The sequence below is a fragment of the Miscanthus floridulus genome, chromosome 18, assembly GCF_019320115.1.
Source record: "Miscanthus floridulus cultivar M001 chromosome 18, ASM1932011v1, whole genome shotgun sequence".
NCBI classification, from domain to species: Eukaryota; Viridiplantae; Streptophyta; class Magnoliopsida; order Poales; family Poaceae; genus Miscanthus; species Miscanthus floridulus.
This window is the reverse complement of record NC_089597.1, coordinates 97514691-97531267: the sequence shown is the minus strand read 5'-3', so window position 1 is coordinate 97531267 and position 16577 is coordinate 97514691. Positions and strand designations below refer to the sequence as shown.

The following is a 16577-nucleotide window of genomic DNA, read 5'->3' as shown; positions in this document are numbered from 1 at the left end:
ATTCCTTGCCTTCCATGACAGTTGACAGGGGAAAAAAACAGGAGAGTGAAATTGCATGCTTTCATTACAAGCGTTAAGCAACAGTTAGCTTCAGAACAAATTGATAGTGCCGTTCCTTGGCCTCTCTGCATATATATATATATATATATATATATATATATATATATATATATATATATATATATATATATATATATATATATATATATATATATATATATATATATATATATATATATATATATATATATATATAGTTAGGGATGAAAACGGATCGGATACGAACGGATATCACTGAAATCACATTTGTTTTTATATTTCTGTCCGGATTCGGATTCGAATACGGATAGTGTCAACCATGCCGGATAGGATACGATTAGATATCGACATCATAAATATGTGATTTGAGTATTCGGATACGGATACGGTGTCGGATGTTAAATATCCGGACTCAGATACGGACAGATCTGAACCCCTCTAAACGGATTCGGTCTTGAATACGGTCGGAAAATATCCGTACCGTTTTCACCCCTGTATATAGTACAGACAGGCAGTGTAGACAAAGTAAAAGAAAACGTAATATTTAACTTCTAAATGAACAGCATACTGCTAGCACAGCTAATCAAACGTGGCCAATGTAATAGTAACACAAAACAAAAATAGAGTAACAAAGAAGCCAACTGCTTTGTAATACATGGCCTGATTCGCACACATCCTTCTAGCCAAGCTTTCTGATCGATTGATTAGCTTACTGTGCGGTTGTCTTTCGGGCGAAGATGACTGCCCAAGTAACAACTATGAACACAGATATTGTGTCATATACCTTGTCAAAATAGAGGAAATATGCAATCCTCCATGTTTTCTTGAAAAGCAGGATGCAAAACACCACCCAGAGACCAACAATAGATCCTGACCCGAGCCCAAGGTAGAAGAACACTGGCTCTGGTATATGTGCGGTTCTGTTGTGACTGCCATAGCCGTGACCTTTCACAGTACTCCTCGAGCAATTTCTTTTTTTTTTGAAGGAGGCCCGCAAAGACCATTGTTGCCACTATTACATATCTGGATGTTGTAGGTAGAGGCTGTCATGTTGTGATCCTGAGGGTATTCTTCCCGATAGATTGTTGTGTGACAGGTTCAAGTAGCTCAGATATGATATGTTCGACAGGCTAGGCGGTATCTCTCCCGAGAACCTGTTACTTGAGAGGTCCAGCCTCCAGCGATTCCAACGATTGCATGAACCCAATCTCATGTGGAATTCTCCCATTCAATTCCTTGACAAATTTAGATTCTTTAAAAGTTTAAGTTATTTCCTCTGGAATTCCACCAGTTAAGTAATTCGATGACAGGTCAATGCTCACCATGCTGGAAAGTGCAAAATAATAATAAAGTTCTTGGCCCTTTGTGGTCACAGGTAACAAACTTAGGGATCCATCAAAGTACCAATCTTGATCGCCAGAGTCATCGTTCTCACCATTTCCTGCCATCGCAGTCAAATTTGACAAATGACAAGGGATAGCTCCTGATAAACCATTGCCTGCGAGATTCAAATTGTAAAGTTTTCCAAGGTTGGTAATGCTGAATGGAATGTTCCCATAGAACAGATTATTGCTTAGCCTTAGATATCGCAATTCCATCAAGTCCCCAATCCAGATAGGCAATTTCCCAGTGAAGTTATTCCCTGATAGATCTAGGAGCCCCAGCTGTGTGCAGCCTTGCAGAAAAGATGGGAACGTGCCAGAGAGACTGTTGGAGGGTGAGTGGGTGACTAAGTTGATAAATCGGCTCATCCCAGTTGGTAGGGTTCCGTTGATAAAGTTACCTGCCAGGTTGAGTTGCTGTATTTTCTTGTGTGATGAACAATTCTACTGCAAGCTCTCAAGGAACTCTGTCATGTTCCCAGACGCAAGGGATAGCTCTAGGTTCAGGATTTCTAAACTGCACAGGTTTCTCAGCAAATACGGCGGCACCGTGACGGAATTTATAAACCCTGAAAAATCTAGGACTTGGAGGGATGTCATGGCTGCTAGAGCATCAGGGATTCGACCGGATAAAATAGCACTAACGCTCAGGTACTTGAGGCTTGTCGTCAAACCCCAAAACCAACAAGATGCCACCGTATGATTAAACAAGTTGAGAGAGAGATGGAGCCTCTCAAGTTTGGTGAGGTTAAGGTGCGGGAGCGACTGGTTTGCACTTGCAAAGCTGGCTCCGAGAAAGGCCAAGGACCCTGAGTGAAGGGAGCATGTTCACGGCATGAGCCCAGTGATATGCTGTGCTGAGGTTTAGGGACCCCAAGTCAAGGTACCGTAACCGCGGCAGATGTGCTATCCATGATACATCCGAGGAGTGCATGCCAGTGTTGGAGAGGTTGAGATACTGAAGGTTGGAAAGATTACCGAGCTGAGAGGAGATCGAGATGCTCCAGGTGTCGCAGAGAGAACAGTGGTACCTGGCCTTCAAGAAATGCTCCACCCGAGCACTGGAATATTGGGTCATCGTAGGAGGCCGAGCCAGTACCAAGGATGCCAGAATCGCCCAAATCGCAGGGGGCAGTCGGGGCTCCGAGATAGAGCCCGACCACATGGCCGGTGACGTTGCTGCACCGGACCCCTCCCCAGCGGCAGCAGTCATGGTCTTGTTCCCGCCACGACGCCAGCCGGCCTGCGGGATCGCCTGTGATGGATCGCTTGAACGCCAGCAGCGCGTCCCTCTAGCTCGGTATGCAGCGAGGCTGTTGTTTGTCTGGTTGGGTCGGTGGTGCGGTGCACTTGCACGGGCGACGAGGAAGAAGCTGCAGCCGGCGGCGGAGGCGATAAGCAGCAGCAGCATCAACTCCCTATTTGGCTATTTCAGCAACGAGCCAGCCCGTAGTATATGAGCATGCCATGGCCTTTTCTTTTCTGCTTGGAAAGTGGGAGTTAAAGATGGCAACGGCCCCCCGATACCCGATACCCGACGGGTATTTGATCCATTAGGGGACGGGGATAGGATCATATCTTTACCCGCGGGCATCTAAATGGGAAAGAATCCATACCCGACGGGTATAGCGGGTACGGAAACATTCCCTGTTTACCCGTCCCCGTTACCCGTTGGGGAACCCGACTATTTGAGCTGTCATGCGAGTATTAGGCCCAAAGAAACTCAACATAGGTATTTTGGTCCAAATCTGAACAGTCATATATATAGTTTGTGTGTTCTAGGAACCCTCGTTCAATTTTTCCTCACCATCTCCACCAGCAGCACAAGCACGCCTGTCTCACAAGCGCTCGTGCCCCACGCTTCCTCAGTTCGGTCTCTCTGCCACCTTTGCTCGTCCTCCTCGCAACCTCGCTCCTTCTCCTCGGCATCTCCGAGACTCCGACACTTATACCCGGGTGAAGAAGAAACGTCTCCGATTGCAAAGCTGCGACCCCAAGTGTCCTTGTTTATCGGATATGCAGTACCCGTCGGGTATCTGTTACCCGACCGATACCCGACGGGTATGGGGATGTGCAAGAATCTATACCCGAGACAGTTAATGGGGATGGGGACAGGATGAATTCTCCGTAGCGGGGAAAAGAACGTTCCGGCGATACCCGACGGGCATATCCCCGTTGCCATCCTTAGTGGGAGTCCTCCACTAATAATAACAGTATACAAGCGTCAAAGCCATCGGTCGTCGATCGATGGCACGGCTAGTGGATCAGCGACAATTGCAGTTTGTGCACTGCTGCCAATTGTGCTCTCCGTGTCCGTTAGACGTCTTGGAACTGAAACCTATCTCCAAAGCAACAAGTAGAACTACTGATCACCTATCAAGTTCATGACGTCCCCATCTTCTGGCTTCTATTGACTATGCGTGAATACGCGATGCCTTCGTTCTGACTTGACCTGAGGGAATAGTGCCATCTCTCGACTAACGAGCATCTTTCAAGATGTCAAACCACGATACTGTATGAGAGGGGGTAGGGGAGTCAAGGAAGCCTAACATAGCGGGTTAGACTCAGGGTTGCTGCCTGCTCGGCGTCCCCCTCATCAAAATCGAAAGTAATCACTAGCCAATCGTGAGCTTGCTCATAGTTGCATATTTTGGGTCGCTTTGCCGTATAGTTTTCCTAACCAACGCTGCCTAGTTAATGACACACTTAACTTTCTGGCCTTCATAACTTTCTGGCCTTCATTGGCCAAGACATGCCTTCAGTCTCTGGACTTCACCTAAGAGGGAGGAGTTCATCTCACAGGCATCCTTCAAGATTTCGAATCGCCATCCAAGCTCATTGCCACTGCTATTGGAATCCTGTGTGATGCCTTGCAGAACGAAGCTCTTCAGCATAGCCTGTGGTACAGAATTCAACAGATACTCAGGACAGGTCAAGCTTATACGTGGAAGGAATTGCAGAGTCCCAAGCACTCAAAGAAACATGAGCGAGCAATTACCTCATGATGCCGCTTTTGTGCATAGCACCGGATAAGCGATTTGACCAGCTTGTTTCGCAGCGTTTTGCCAGAATCGCTGGACTGGAAGACAAAGCCTGAAAGGTGATGCTTTGCCAATGCGAAGGCCATGGAATCACGCTGTAAAGCTTTGTCAAGGGCACCAGACGTCCATGATTTAGCATAAGATTCCAAAATTTTTTCATCATCCTGCAGAAGTATTGTAAAAAACTGAAACAGTGAGACTATGTTCTTTGAACATGGAGAGGCAGCCAACTACAGAAGTTAATCATACTAAGTGATGGTATGGAAATCATACATATAAAAACCAAAATAAATGTCAGCAAAATAGTATAAATCTTGCACTGTCTACTGCATATTGTAGGCTGTGCAATAGACAAAGACAAACAGAGTACAAAGGTCAAGTTCCAAAATAAATCATTCACATAGTTACTTACTCCATGAAAAAGGTTCTCTGGAACAGAAATGCAAAATAAATTAAAGAAAATGTACCTCAAGAGGCTCCAAGTATCCTTGGGCGTTGCCAATGCATTTGTCTAGCGGGGGTAACAGGTCAAGCACATACGCATTAGACAGTGCATTCCATGCTGCAAGCCGTACTGCTGGCTCAACCTTTCTATGCAGATAAATGGCCACTTGCCGACCAAAAACAAAATCTCCATATGAGACAGCTGCAAATTGATCAACTAGGCTCTCAACAAAAGTAGTGTAGCTTCCATGAATTTTCTCCTGGAACCTGAGAACTTCGAGGCTACTGATCATCTCCATTGCTTCCTCTGAAGTGGCCACTGCAACACCCTTAACTTCCTCAACAGAGTTAGATTTACAGAATTTCTGGCATAACCTGTTCAGATGCTGGCCATACAATTCCTGTAAAGTACAGAAAATATCCCTACTTCTGTCTTCTTGTAGCAAACGCATGCTAGAGCGGATAGAGACCGAAAGTGCATGAATTTTCCAGATCAAAGGAGCATGGAGGCACAGGGTAGCTGAAATGGCCTCCAGACCTAAAAGGAAGATAAGACCAGCCCTTGAGACATCAAGAATATAGTTGGCTGATGTTGAGAGCGTGCCTTTTGGATCATCAATGCAGCAAACTGCGCTTAGAATCCATTGGACAGAAAGAGGCAGTCTCTGATGCGCCCACTCTACCACTAATGTGTTGCAAGGTTGATTTACAGCTTCTGTCAATTCTGTTTCTTCCTGAATTGTCTCCAATGTCTCTGGTGTTTTTGAAATCTTAGTGCTGCTATTATTTCCTGCGTATTTATCTGAATGCTTCTTCTTGACGGCTAACCATCTGGATCTGAAATGTGAATTGAGAACACTGCTGAAGAGCAGATATTCATCTTCATTTATGTCCCATTCAAAAGGTTTCAGTAATTCCATGTCAGAGGCAAATTTGTGTATAGATGATTTGAGATACTTCAGAATAGAAGGTTCAAAAATCATATCAAAAGCTTTCTCCAACATATAGATTTGTCCAGGTCCGGCAATCAAAGACAACCCTAGGGAAGAACTGATCCAATTTGAAGCTGTCACAACTGTGTTAGTCACATTATCTGACTTCACACCTTCATCGAGGATGACAGGACTTCCTTGAACTGAAGAGAAACATTTGATCAATTCTACAACCAACTGCGAATCCAATTGTGCAAGTAGGCATTTAAGAGACCAAAACCCTCCACCACATGCCCCCCAGCCAAACCCAACACCAGGAGCTGGCCCTCCCCTACCAAACATCTCTATGTTCTGTGATATGGACCATTGTGATGAAATCATTGGCAATAGCGAAGTCAGCAAGTGTAGCAAATCATTATGCCATAAACTGGAGATACCTTCTCCTAGTAGCTTGCCAGCTACACCTGTTCCAGACTCATTGAAACACTCGGAACAACTTTTTTTGGCTCCCTGGATCACTCTGTCAACAGACCAAGATAGCTGCACTAATCTTTGAAGGCAGCTTATGGAAGACAATGATACATCAACATTACCATGGCATCTCATATAACATAGTCCCTGCACCAAAGACGCGCAACAAAAAGACTGATGCTCTGCATTTCTAACAGCAACAGTGTCCGAGCAGCTGAAAAATCCATTACTAATTATGCCCAGGCCAATTTTGGGGACAAAATCCGGTATCCAGGGCAAGCTGTAACTTTTATCCTCAGGAGTGACATCTGGTGATATTCTTTCCAAAATTGAATTAAGCATGCCTAGCACAGAAGCAATCACCAAAATCAAATAGCTTGCCTCTACCATGTGCTCTGTATTCCTATTCTGCCCGCTGATTAGTGAACTTACATAGGGAATATCATTAAGATGTAACCAAGATAACGCTAAGTCTACCATCGGGACAACATGGCTCCAAGAACATGTCTCAATATAACTGGCAGAAACTCCCAGATCTTGATTGGAAAGCTGCTCCACTGAATGAAGGAGCGGTAACCTTTGTGCCAGAGCTGCTAAGACAAGATATGACTCTCTAGCAACAGAACTAAACTCAACAAGAACATTGTGTTCACTTAGTTTCTCAAACTCAGGAGGACTGAGCCACAGACACAAAACAGGAAAGAAATCAGCAAAATGAGCTATACAAAACCCATAAGAGATGCAGGTTCTCCAAAACCGCAGCTGCTCAACCATCATTGCTGAACTAAGCTTGCATTTTTCCTTTCCAGATCTTACCCAGTCCTCAATAGTACCAGCTTTTCTGTACCAGTGCCACAATGCCTGCTGAAAAACTCCATGGTTCACAAAATTCAAGCAAGTTTGCCTGTTGTATTTGGACAAAACCTGATCAAAACAGAATATGTGGCTTTAGATGCTGAAAAGAAGTCCTGTTTGGCAGAAAAACAAGGGAAGCCGCGCACGTTTTCTAGAATATGAGTCGATTGCAGTAGCTTTCAAGATGCTGTATTTTCAAAGTATAATATTACTGGAACATAGAAGTGAATATGTACGCTATAAAATATCAAAACACATAAATTAGTATGTGTGGGTACATAAAATGTGGAGGGCAGTGTGATTGAGGGAGACAAGGAATGAGCATCATGAACTAGAAAGGAACCAATTCATGAAACATCTATACCATATGGCAATCGATATGAACTATTAATGCACTTGCATACAAAGAAAATCATCTGAGCTCAACTAATAATTCAGACGAGTGCCACACATTACTGGGAATATTATAACACATCTCCACTCCCGGTCAGTAAAGTATGCAAGGATGACCAAGAGAAGCACCTGTCTAATAATAATCTGCACCTACTGGAATTATTCAGCATCAAGCCATCAACATGCGTGCAACATGTCAATCGATGATGCCAACTATCTATCACGATAACTCTATAACACAGGGGTGTCAAAAGAACCAAAAAATTACCTTCAAGAGAGTAACCCCTTTGATTTGTGAGGAGCGAATTTCCATTGATCCTTGATTTATCAACAGCTTAGTAACACTTTGAATAAGTCTTGGGCAATTCAAGATTGCATCAGCAGAATGTGGAGAGTGCCTGGCTAGTGCTACAAGAACCGATACAAGATAATCTTCTAAAGCAGGAGATGGGTCCATCTGAATCAATGGAAAAGAAAAGGTTCAGTTTAACACCCTTAATGATTACAATCACTTTTTGAAATAAAAGAACAAAATTATTAGCAAAAAAAAAAGAGTCAACTAGGCATTAGCTGATACAGGGCTCACTAAAAATGTACAAGTGCAATGCACATGCACTATACCTGGTGGAACAAATATCATGACCGAGTTCAAAGGAACAGCACAGAAGCTAGGGGATACATTCAAAATTATAGGCAGATGTTGGATAAAAGATATGATAAATTAATAGGCACGTACAATTAAAATTTTATGGCAATTATTAAAAAAAATGTCAGGAACTCCAAGCATAAATTAAGAGGAATAGAAATGTCCTAGATACTAGCCCCACAGGATGAGGCAAGCAACAACACAAAAGCTCTACTTGAGTGAGTAATTGATAGTGAGTCATAATTATAGGACACCTAGCACCACAATATGTTCCAAGGAATCCCAATTTCCAAGGTTAGTGCTAAAAATTCAGAAGCTGATCATAATTATCTTATTACACTTTCACTAGCAACAGATATTGACATGGTGTGACCAAAGCAAATGATATTTGCTGGTGAGGACCAGGTGGTCCAATAGCAGCATTGGACATGATAAATCAATCGAACTTTCAAACAGCCTCTGATATCATTCAATAAACCTGAATTGATCCTTACTTGTCAGTGCCACGTTGGTGGGGTGGTATTTTCAAAGAAACGACAACAAATCAAATAAGAATAAAAGGACAAAAACTGACCTCCAACAGAAAACAGATTCGTGGAAGTATCCCCATCCTAACAAAACCAGCAGCAACATCTTGGCCAGACACAACAACATCATCCTGAATTGTATGCTTGTCATCAGCTTCGTCCTCATCATTGTCACCATAATGTGGGAGTATATTTGATGGTTTTGTGTTGTATTTCCAAAACCCACCTTCAAGAAAGCCTCCATCTAGGTCAGGTTTGCTACGAAATACAGGAGCTGTGCAGATATCTTTTCCATTACCTACTTTCTGCAAGTATAACAATGACAAAATGAGGCTCAAACTAGCAACAAAAAATAGAGGAGAACCTCCCAAAAAAGACAAAGTTACCTCTGAAAATTCAAAATAGGATTCATTGAACTCACAGCTCAGCATGACATTAACTACTTTAGCACAACTCAGAACTACAGAATCATGGTTATCATCCAAAGCCATCCTGCAAATGCTTCAGTTAGTAACAGAAAGTGCAAAGTAGAAAATAGGAAAGAAAAGAAACTGGCATCACTAGGTCCCAAATCCAAATAGTTAGCTTTGGGTCAAACAAAAAGAATGCAACCATGTATTTCAGATAACAAGGTGGATGCACACGCAAACACCGACACAAATGCCACCTTTAAAATACAAAGCTAAGGGACAACACAAATATGAGAGGTCCACGATTGTTTTTACATGTTTACTACTGATCAAACTATTCAAATATTCCATTTATGGTTCTCTTCGTTTATACGCATCGTAAATCTGAATGCATAATATTACTCCATGCATGTAACAAGGAAGCACTGAATCCAATAAATAAGGAATAACGTTTAGATCACAAGGTCACATAGCACAAACACTCAGTAGATAGCATGCCAGTGCCAGCAATAGATAGGGGTAAAGAGTAGAAGCCATGCAATAGCTCCACTCTTTTCCTCAGAAGATAAAATTGTGAAGCTAACTCCCAAGAAAATGGGTCTTCATTGATAACAAAGGGGGTATTTAAGAAAGGTATTTTTACCTTAGGGAGAGTACCAACTCTGGTTCAGGCCCAAGGGCATAGGACCAAATTGCTTGCCAGTCATCGAATTCTTCATTAGAATTCATTCCTTTAACATTATCCATTAGATCAATCTTATGAAGGTTCTGCAATGCCCTATTCAGAATAGAAGCAAGAAGTTGAAATGCAAGCACACGCTGCCCCGGAACCTACAATTTGAGGAAGCTGAATTATATCACATGTCTTGATGTTGCAACTTTTAAAAATTAAAAAATATATTTTAACAAATGATGTAAAAAATGCATTCTTTGAAACCTGAAGCAATGACAGTTACTATTTAGTATTTACTACGCTCGCCATGGCACTCCTATGTTGACACAGAAGTATAAAATAGACTAGAACATTGAACTTGACAGATAACCAGTTCAATAGCTGATGCTCTACACAAACCAAATTTGTGAAAAAAACTCATTACCTCACCTAACAACTTGACAGAAATCACTCCCTCCTTTCTCAGTGTTTATTATAAACACACACTAGGAAGTCACTCCCTCTATCTTCAATGTTTATCACAGGCACTAGGAAATCACTCCCTCTCTCTCACCATTTTATCATATATACAGCAAATCCATCCATCCATCCCTCCCTCCCTCCTCCCTCCTCCCTCCCTCTCTCTCTCACCATTTTTTCATATATATAGCTCATACACCTGCCCATGATATCCTCCTAATTACTGCAGTCATAACTCCTATGATTGTCTATTATTCTCCTTGACTACTATCTGAAAATCTGCTAGACACAATGAACCTGGACACATGCATGGACACACAGGCTAACACACCTTTAGACGTCATACTGCGACATAAGCATGGCATATACATGATACAAATTAAGAACTAAAGGCCTTTTTTCACCTTAACAACGTATATTCCTTGGGATCCACAAATCGAGAAATGAAAAAAATAACCAATCCTTGAAAAAAATATAAGTAAAATATGTACCCCATAAAATAGTGCATAATACAAAGGCCACAAGAACTCAAGTAATACATATTTTATTCCATGCTAGAAATCCTGAGCCTATTTCACATCACTAGGATAGAGCGTGGAAATTATCGTAACAATCACACTTTTAATTTTCTTATTGAGAAGACATTTTTGGAATAACCTTTCCCAAGTAAATGGTTGGATGCAGTGGAGAAAGTCAAGAAAGATTTGAACCCGCTAATTGTCCAAAGTGCTTGGATGATGTGGAAACATCATAATGACTGTGTCTGTGTGTTTAATGGAGCCAATCTCAGCATTTAGCTTGTGATTAGAAATATCCTTGAGGCCCATCTTTGGCGCCTTGCTGGCACTAAGGGGTTATCACATCTGGAGGTAGTCGCCAAGTAGTTGGCTTGATAGTGTTCAGGTCGGCTCATGCTTTTGATGTAACTGAAGCGATTCTAACTAAGAGTGACTGGTGTGTGGGTGTGGCGTGTGTTGTGTGCGCATTGTATTCTGGGTTTTCTTCTTAATGCAATGATAGGCAGCTCTCCTTCATATTCGACAGGAAAAAACCCTCCAAGTAAATGGAAAATAATATTAGAAACAGAGGGTGTATAAAAAACAAACCATGCTCCTGGTAAGTGCCACTGCCTCCTTGATTGTGTACCCAACAGCTGCAGGATCTCCTTCAGTTCTAAGGAAATCACGCTCAGCAACACTTTCTGAATGCATCTTCTTGCCTGAAAGTGGGAGATATAGGTTGTCATCTAAAGGATACCACATCAAGTCATCAACAGAAGCAAATGTAGCTCAGATGAGCAAAACCATGTGATATACCATCTTGTTGCTCGTGAGAAAATTGGAACCCCAATATGTCTCCATCTAATGTGAACCTACAAGACCTGATCCGCTCCACTCTCTCACTCCACACCTTCCAAGAGTGCCCACTATGTTCACCAGCAGTCAACCAATCCCCTGGTGTAGCCCTTTTGGTCTTCTGCGGTCCTGAGTTTTCCAGACCCTTGTCCTTACCCACATCCTTCGTGCCTCCAGATTTCTCCCTTCCCCGCCGCCTCAGCATCTCCACCAATGCAGGGTTCAGCTTATTTACAATATCTGCTTGGGCCTCTGCAATCTCCCCTGCAGACATCCCAGCCAACCTAGCCATGTTCTCTGCACTGATCTCTGCTTCCATCGATGACTCCCTGCCGTCCAGGTCCATACTCTCTGCTTGTGATGTCGAATTCCTAACCTCACCTGCCTTCACCAATTCATCTCTCGATTCAGCCTGACTCATTGGCTTCTTGGACACCACATCAGAAACCGAAAGCACAGCACCGGGTCCTTCCCTAGCATTCCCACTGTCAAGCCGCATAGCACCTCCCTCCAATTCTCCACTGTCAAGCCGCATAGCACCTCCCTCCAATGCTCTCCCCGTAGCTGCCACACCACCAACCTTAGAAGCCACAGCCCCAGCATCAATTCTCTGATCACTCTGTTTCTTGGCCTGCACTGGCTTCCCCTGCCTCCGCTTGGGGGGAGCATCGCCAACAAACTCACGCCACCGGCTAAAATCCATGCCCTTCTTCTCCTTCCTTGGCACAGGACCAGCTGCATCAGCCGCCACAGGATGGTAGTCTGTCTCGTCCATGTCCATCTCGTCGTCGTCGTCCGCAGCCCCATTCTTGGAGGCGTCCTTCGCCGCGGGACCCCAGTGCTGCGAAACGGGAAGAAGTAGTTGGTCAGCGGGGAGCATACAATCAAAAAGCAACGAAGCAAATCGAGGTTAGGGGGTTAGGGGCCTAGGGTTTGGGAGGACGGCGGCGGCTTACGGGGCCGTGGGAGCGGTGGCGGGCGATGGGGAAGGGGAGGACGGAGGGGCGGGGCGCGGAGGAGGGCGCGGCGGCAGCGAAGCCCTTCTCGACGATGGCGCCGACGAGGCGGGACGGGGACGCCGCCGCCGCGGCAGGTGTAGGGGGTGCGGGGTGGAAGGGATCCTCCACGACCTTACGGCGTGTAGGGTGCGCGCCGCCGGGCTGGTTCCGCCGCTTCGTCGGCGTGTCCATCGGGGAAGAGAGGGGATGGGACGAGAGCGGAGCGCGGCGTGGCGGTGTGCAGCGAGAGGGGTTCAAGGGGCTCTGCCGCTCCAAAGTTCAAGCGGCTGGTGAGGGCGGAGATGCGACGCTCGGGGCTAGATATTTCAGGTTCGGGTAACGGGTAGTGGGTATTTTGCTCAGGTCGCAAAGCAAGCTGAGGTCAAATGACAAATCTCTGTGTTACAACCGTCTATGGTTGTGTTGCCGAGCTTCTCATCTTCAGCATTAGCAAGGTCTCCACTATGAAAAAAGGTGCTGTTATTCTATAACAGAAAAAAGCTATTGTGACCTATATTTATGCTGAAAAAAATTGTAAGTTATGAACCATGAGCACTAAAAATTAGCAGCTAAAATTAATAATAGTGGATCCAAATAGATCTGCTAATAAATATGCTAATTATTAGCTAGAGGGCTGCTAACTATTAATTCCATTAACAGGTTTGGTGTTGTTAATAGGTGCTAATAGTTCATATACACATTTAACCCACTATCCAACTACCAATTAGCAGGTGAATCTAAACAGTCTCCTACTAAAAATGAACAGGTATAAGGTATTAGTCGGCTAATTTTTAGTACTAATGGATTGTCGATGTTTTACCACTGATAGCCTGCCACGGGGGTATCCGGGACAGTTGTTCGGGCTTCGGCGAATAGCGAAATTCGGCGGTTGCGTAAAAAGACTCACGATTTATACTGGTTCAGGCCCTCGACTTGGTCGAGTAATAACCTTACGTCCAGTTTTGGCGTTAGCCTGTTTGCGTTGTATTGCTTTGAGTATCGGGTATGCCTTCTTTTTTTACAATGGGCACCATCACCAGCCCTTTATAGTCCAGGCGCTGAGAGGCGTTGTTTGTGTCCTATTCGGATACAAGGTCAGAGTCCTAAGCTACGCTTCAGGCGCCTTTCCTGGTATAGTTTGAGTTGAAGTTTCGGTTTTGCACGTTGCTTTGCTCCGCGTTCTTCTTGACGATTGGGCTGTAGGCCTTGTTACCAAGGCCTACCTCCCTGCAGTATGGTCTATGGGGGGCTCGTAGGGTTCCCCATCGACAAGCCCCCCGAGCATTTTATGATTGAGCTTCAAGGGCCGAGTTGTTGTAGTCTTGATCCGAGTCCTTCTTGAAGTGAAATTTTGAGATGGTCTTCTTTGATTCTTTTTTTGGTTGATGTGCACTTTTGCTTGATGTCCTCCGGGTTCTTTTTCCTTTGAGTGCAGCGAGTGCAATTTTACAAAAATTGCACTCATTGAGTGTAGCCCCCGAGTCTCTTGTTTTTTTATACAAAAAAGCTGGAGGGTCAAAAAATTTGAAAATATGTTTTTCTGTGGTAGGTATTTGCAGCCCCCGAGCCTTCTCTGGGTTCTTTTCTATTGAAAGGAAGCCGGAAGAAGGGTCTTGATTTGTACTCCTTTGGTCTTTGTCTTTTGCTGGTCACGGTTGGGTTTTGTATAGCCATAAGTGAGCGTCTTCTTTTACTTTTTCTCAGGAATCTTGCTTTTGGGCACTATTCGCCTTCGTTGCTTTGCTCTTTTGTTCTTTTCCTCTCTCTTTCTTGTGATCTTTAGCCTTGTTTACCTATGGTTTGCTATAAATACATTTTTTATTGGTTGTGGTTCTGCCTTGAGTAGGAAAATTCTTCTTCAATTCTTTCTTCATTCGTAGATATGCTGGTGTGTGAGGTTGAGCAGCCCCTGGGCTTATGCTTGGTTGGTAATGATCATGCTGCTCTATCTGTTCTTCTGCGTCCGAGCTGCCGCTGCTGCTGCCACTAGGTTCCTTGTTGCAATATTTAAGAATCTTGTCTCTATCTTATGTCTGAGTTTATCTGGTCCTGTTTGGCCATCTGTAACATTTGTATTTGTCTTCGATCAATGAGATTTATAATTTTTCTCCGTCCGAGTTCTTTTTCAACTGTAATCCTTTGACACTGTAGTTTTGTATGTGATCCTTCACACGTCTCCGAGTTGTTTGTTCGGCTGCTTATTGCTGCTGTCATTCTGGTTGTTGGAGAATTCAATGTGTCTTCACGGGTTGTATTGCTGCTGTGGAATATTCTCTTGGATATACTTTATCTTGTACTGTGGTTGTTCTGGGTATGTATTGTTCCTTCGTGATGGTCTAGTCACATCTGATTTTTTACTGAAGTCCTGGCTCTGCAATGGTTCACATGGTTGTCCTTTTGGAGTTCTTTTTTCTTCCATGAGTCTGGCATATGTGCATCTGAGTTGTGCTATAAATATGGCCTGTTCCTGATACCCTGCTGTGCAGTTTCTTTTTCTTCTTTTTGTAGTCATGGATATTATAGTTTGGGAGCTCGACGAGCCCCAGGCCTGTTCTCTTTCTTCTGTTTTCTTCTGTTAGTAAATGGTGTAGGTCTTGTGATAGAGACTAGTAGCAGGCTAGTCTCGAGGTGGTATTTAGCTGTAAGGGATATTAAGGCAAATGGTGTAGGACTTGTGATGTGAGTGATGCATGTTGCGTTGCCTCATCTTCCAGTGCTTGCTCTTTCTTTTTTGTTCTTCTTACAGTGATGATTGGCGCGTGTTTCAGCTTGTTCTTCGACAGTCCGTTGTAGATCAGCCATTATTCAGTCTTCTGTTGTGCCATTTAGGTTCAGTCCAATACAGATCAGCACGTGTTGAGAGATGGTGTCGGGTTCTTCCATATTGATGTGGTTGTCGTTGTCAATCTTGGATGACTTGTGGGTGCCTTCTCTATCACCTATAGCAATCTTGGATGTGCGCCTTTCCTTTGGAGAAAAGTGCGTTCGAGTTGTTTTATCCTACCTGGTAATATCGAATCTTGGTTCGAGGGTTGCAACCTCATGCTGAATGATTTCCTTTGCTTTCTTCGTCGAATTCATCAGATCTTGTATTATGTTGTAATCTCAATGTACCTTTGATGAAATAAAAAAATATTCCTTTCTGCTCTATGACCGAGTTGTTTATTGATGTGGCCGAGCTCTTTTGTATGTTTGTACTGTGGTGTTTTGTCATGACTGACTTGTTGCATCCTTCTTTCCTGGTTGCCTCCTTGTGAATGTGTTAATTCGTCATGTATCCGTTATAGTCTGAACGGACCATTGCCTTTTCGTTTTGTGTGCACGGTAATTGTGGAACGATAACTTTGAAGGGCCTCTTCGGGCAATCCGCGTGATTTTGGGCCTCGTGGGCCGCGTATTTTTCTTGTATAAAGATAACTGCTTTGTTACTGTTGGCTTAATTTGCCTTTGCAGTAAAAAATTCCCCAATCTCAGCCAAAACCCTAGCTCTGTTGTGCCTTCGATCTCCTGCTATTTCCGTCCAAATCTTGTCTTTGTTTTTCTGAGATGGTGGCGAAGAACAAGAGCAAGAATAAGGGCAAATCTATCGACGAGGAGGCGTCGCTCAAGGTGATCGAGAACACCGAATTTGTTGCGATGCGGAAAATGCAGAGGCAACTCCCCAAGCCGTCGACTTCGGAGCCAGAGTTGGATCTGCTTGTTGCTCATGGCCTTCTTCAAGAGAAATGTCTCTCTAATTTCTCTGGTCTTGGTGAGCATGATGTCCCTTCTCCCACTCCGAATCAATATGTTCTTTTTGTTCCTTTTGTGCGGGCGGGGCTCTGTTATCCTCTGTCCAATTTCTTGCTTGAGTTTCTTGGATCCTATGGGATTCAAATCCATCATCTTACCCCTAACGGGGTTCTTTTTCTTTCTACCTTCGTGCATTTTTGCGAAGTTTTCGTTGGAATTC

The 16577-nt window shown here is 43.8% G+C and overlaps 1 protein-coding gene across 1 annotated transcript; it reads right to left on the bottom strand.

Moving 5' to 3' along the window:
* Nucleotides 1–4020: 4020 nt before the first annotated feature.
* LOC136520487 (transcriptional elongation regulator MINIYO-like) lies at nt 4021–12931 on the bottom strand. Its single transcript, XM_066514029.1, has 10 exons — nt 12584–12931; nt 11589–12468; nt 11379–11491; nt 9784–9971; nt 9117–9222; nt 8778–9035; nt 7826–8014; nt 4930–7233; nt 4420–4626; nt 4021–4318 (listed from the first exon to the last, which is right to left on the bottom strand). The coding sequence occupies exons 1-10, from the start codon at nt 12815–12817 to the stop codon at nt 4160–4162; spliced, it is 4638 nt and encodes a 1545-aa protein (XP_066370126.1). The 5' UTR covers nt 12818–12931; the 3' UTR covers nt 4021–4159.
* Nucleotides 12932–16577: the final 3646 nt, after the last annotated feature.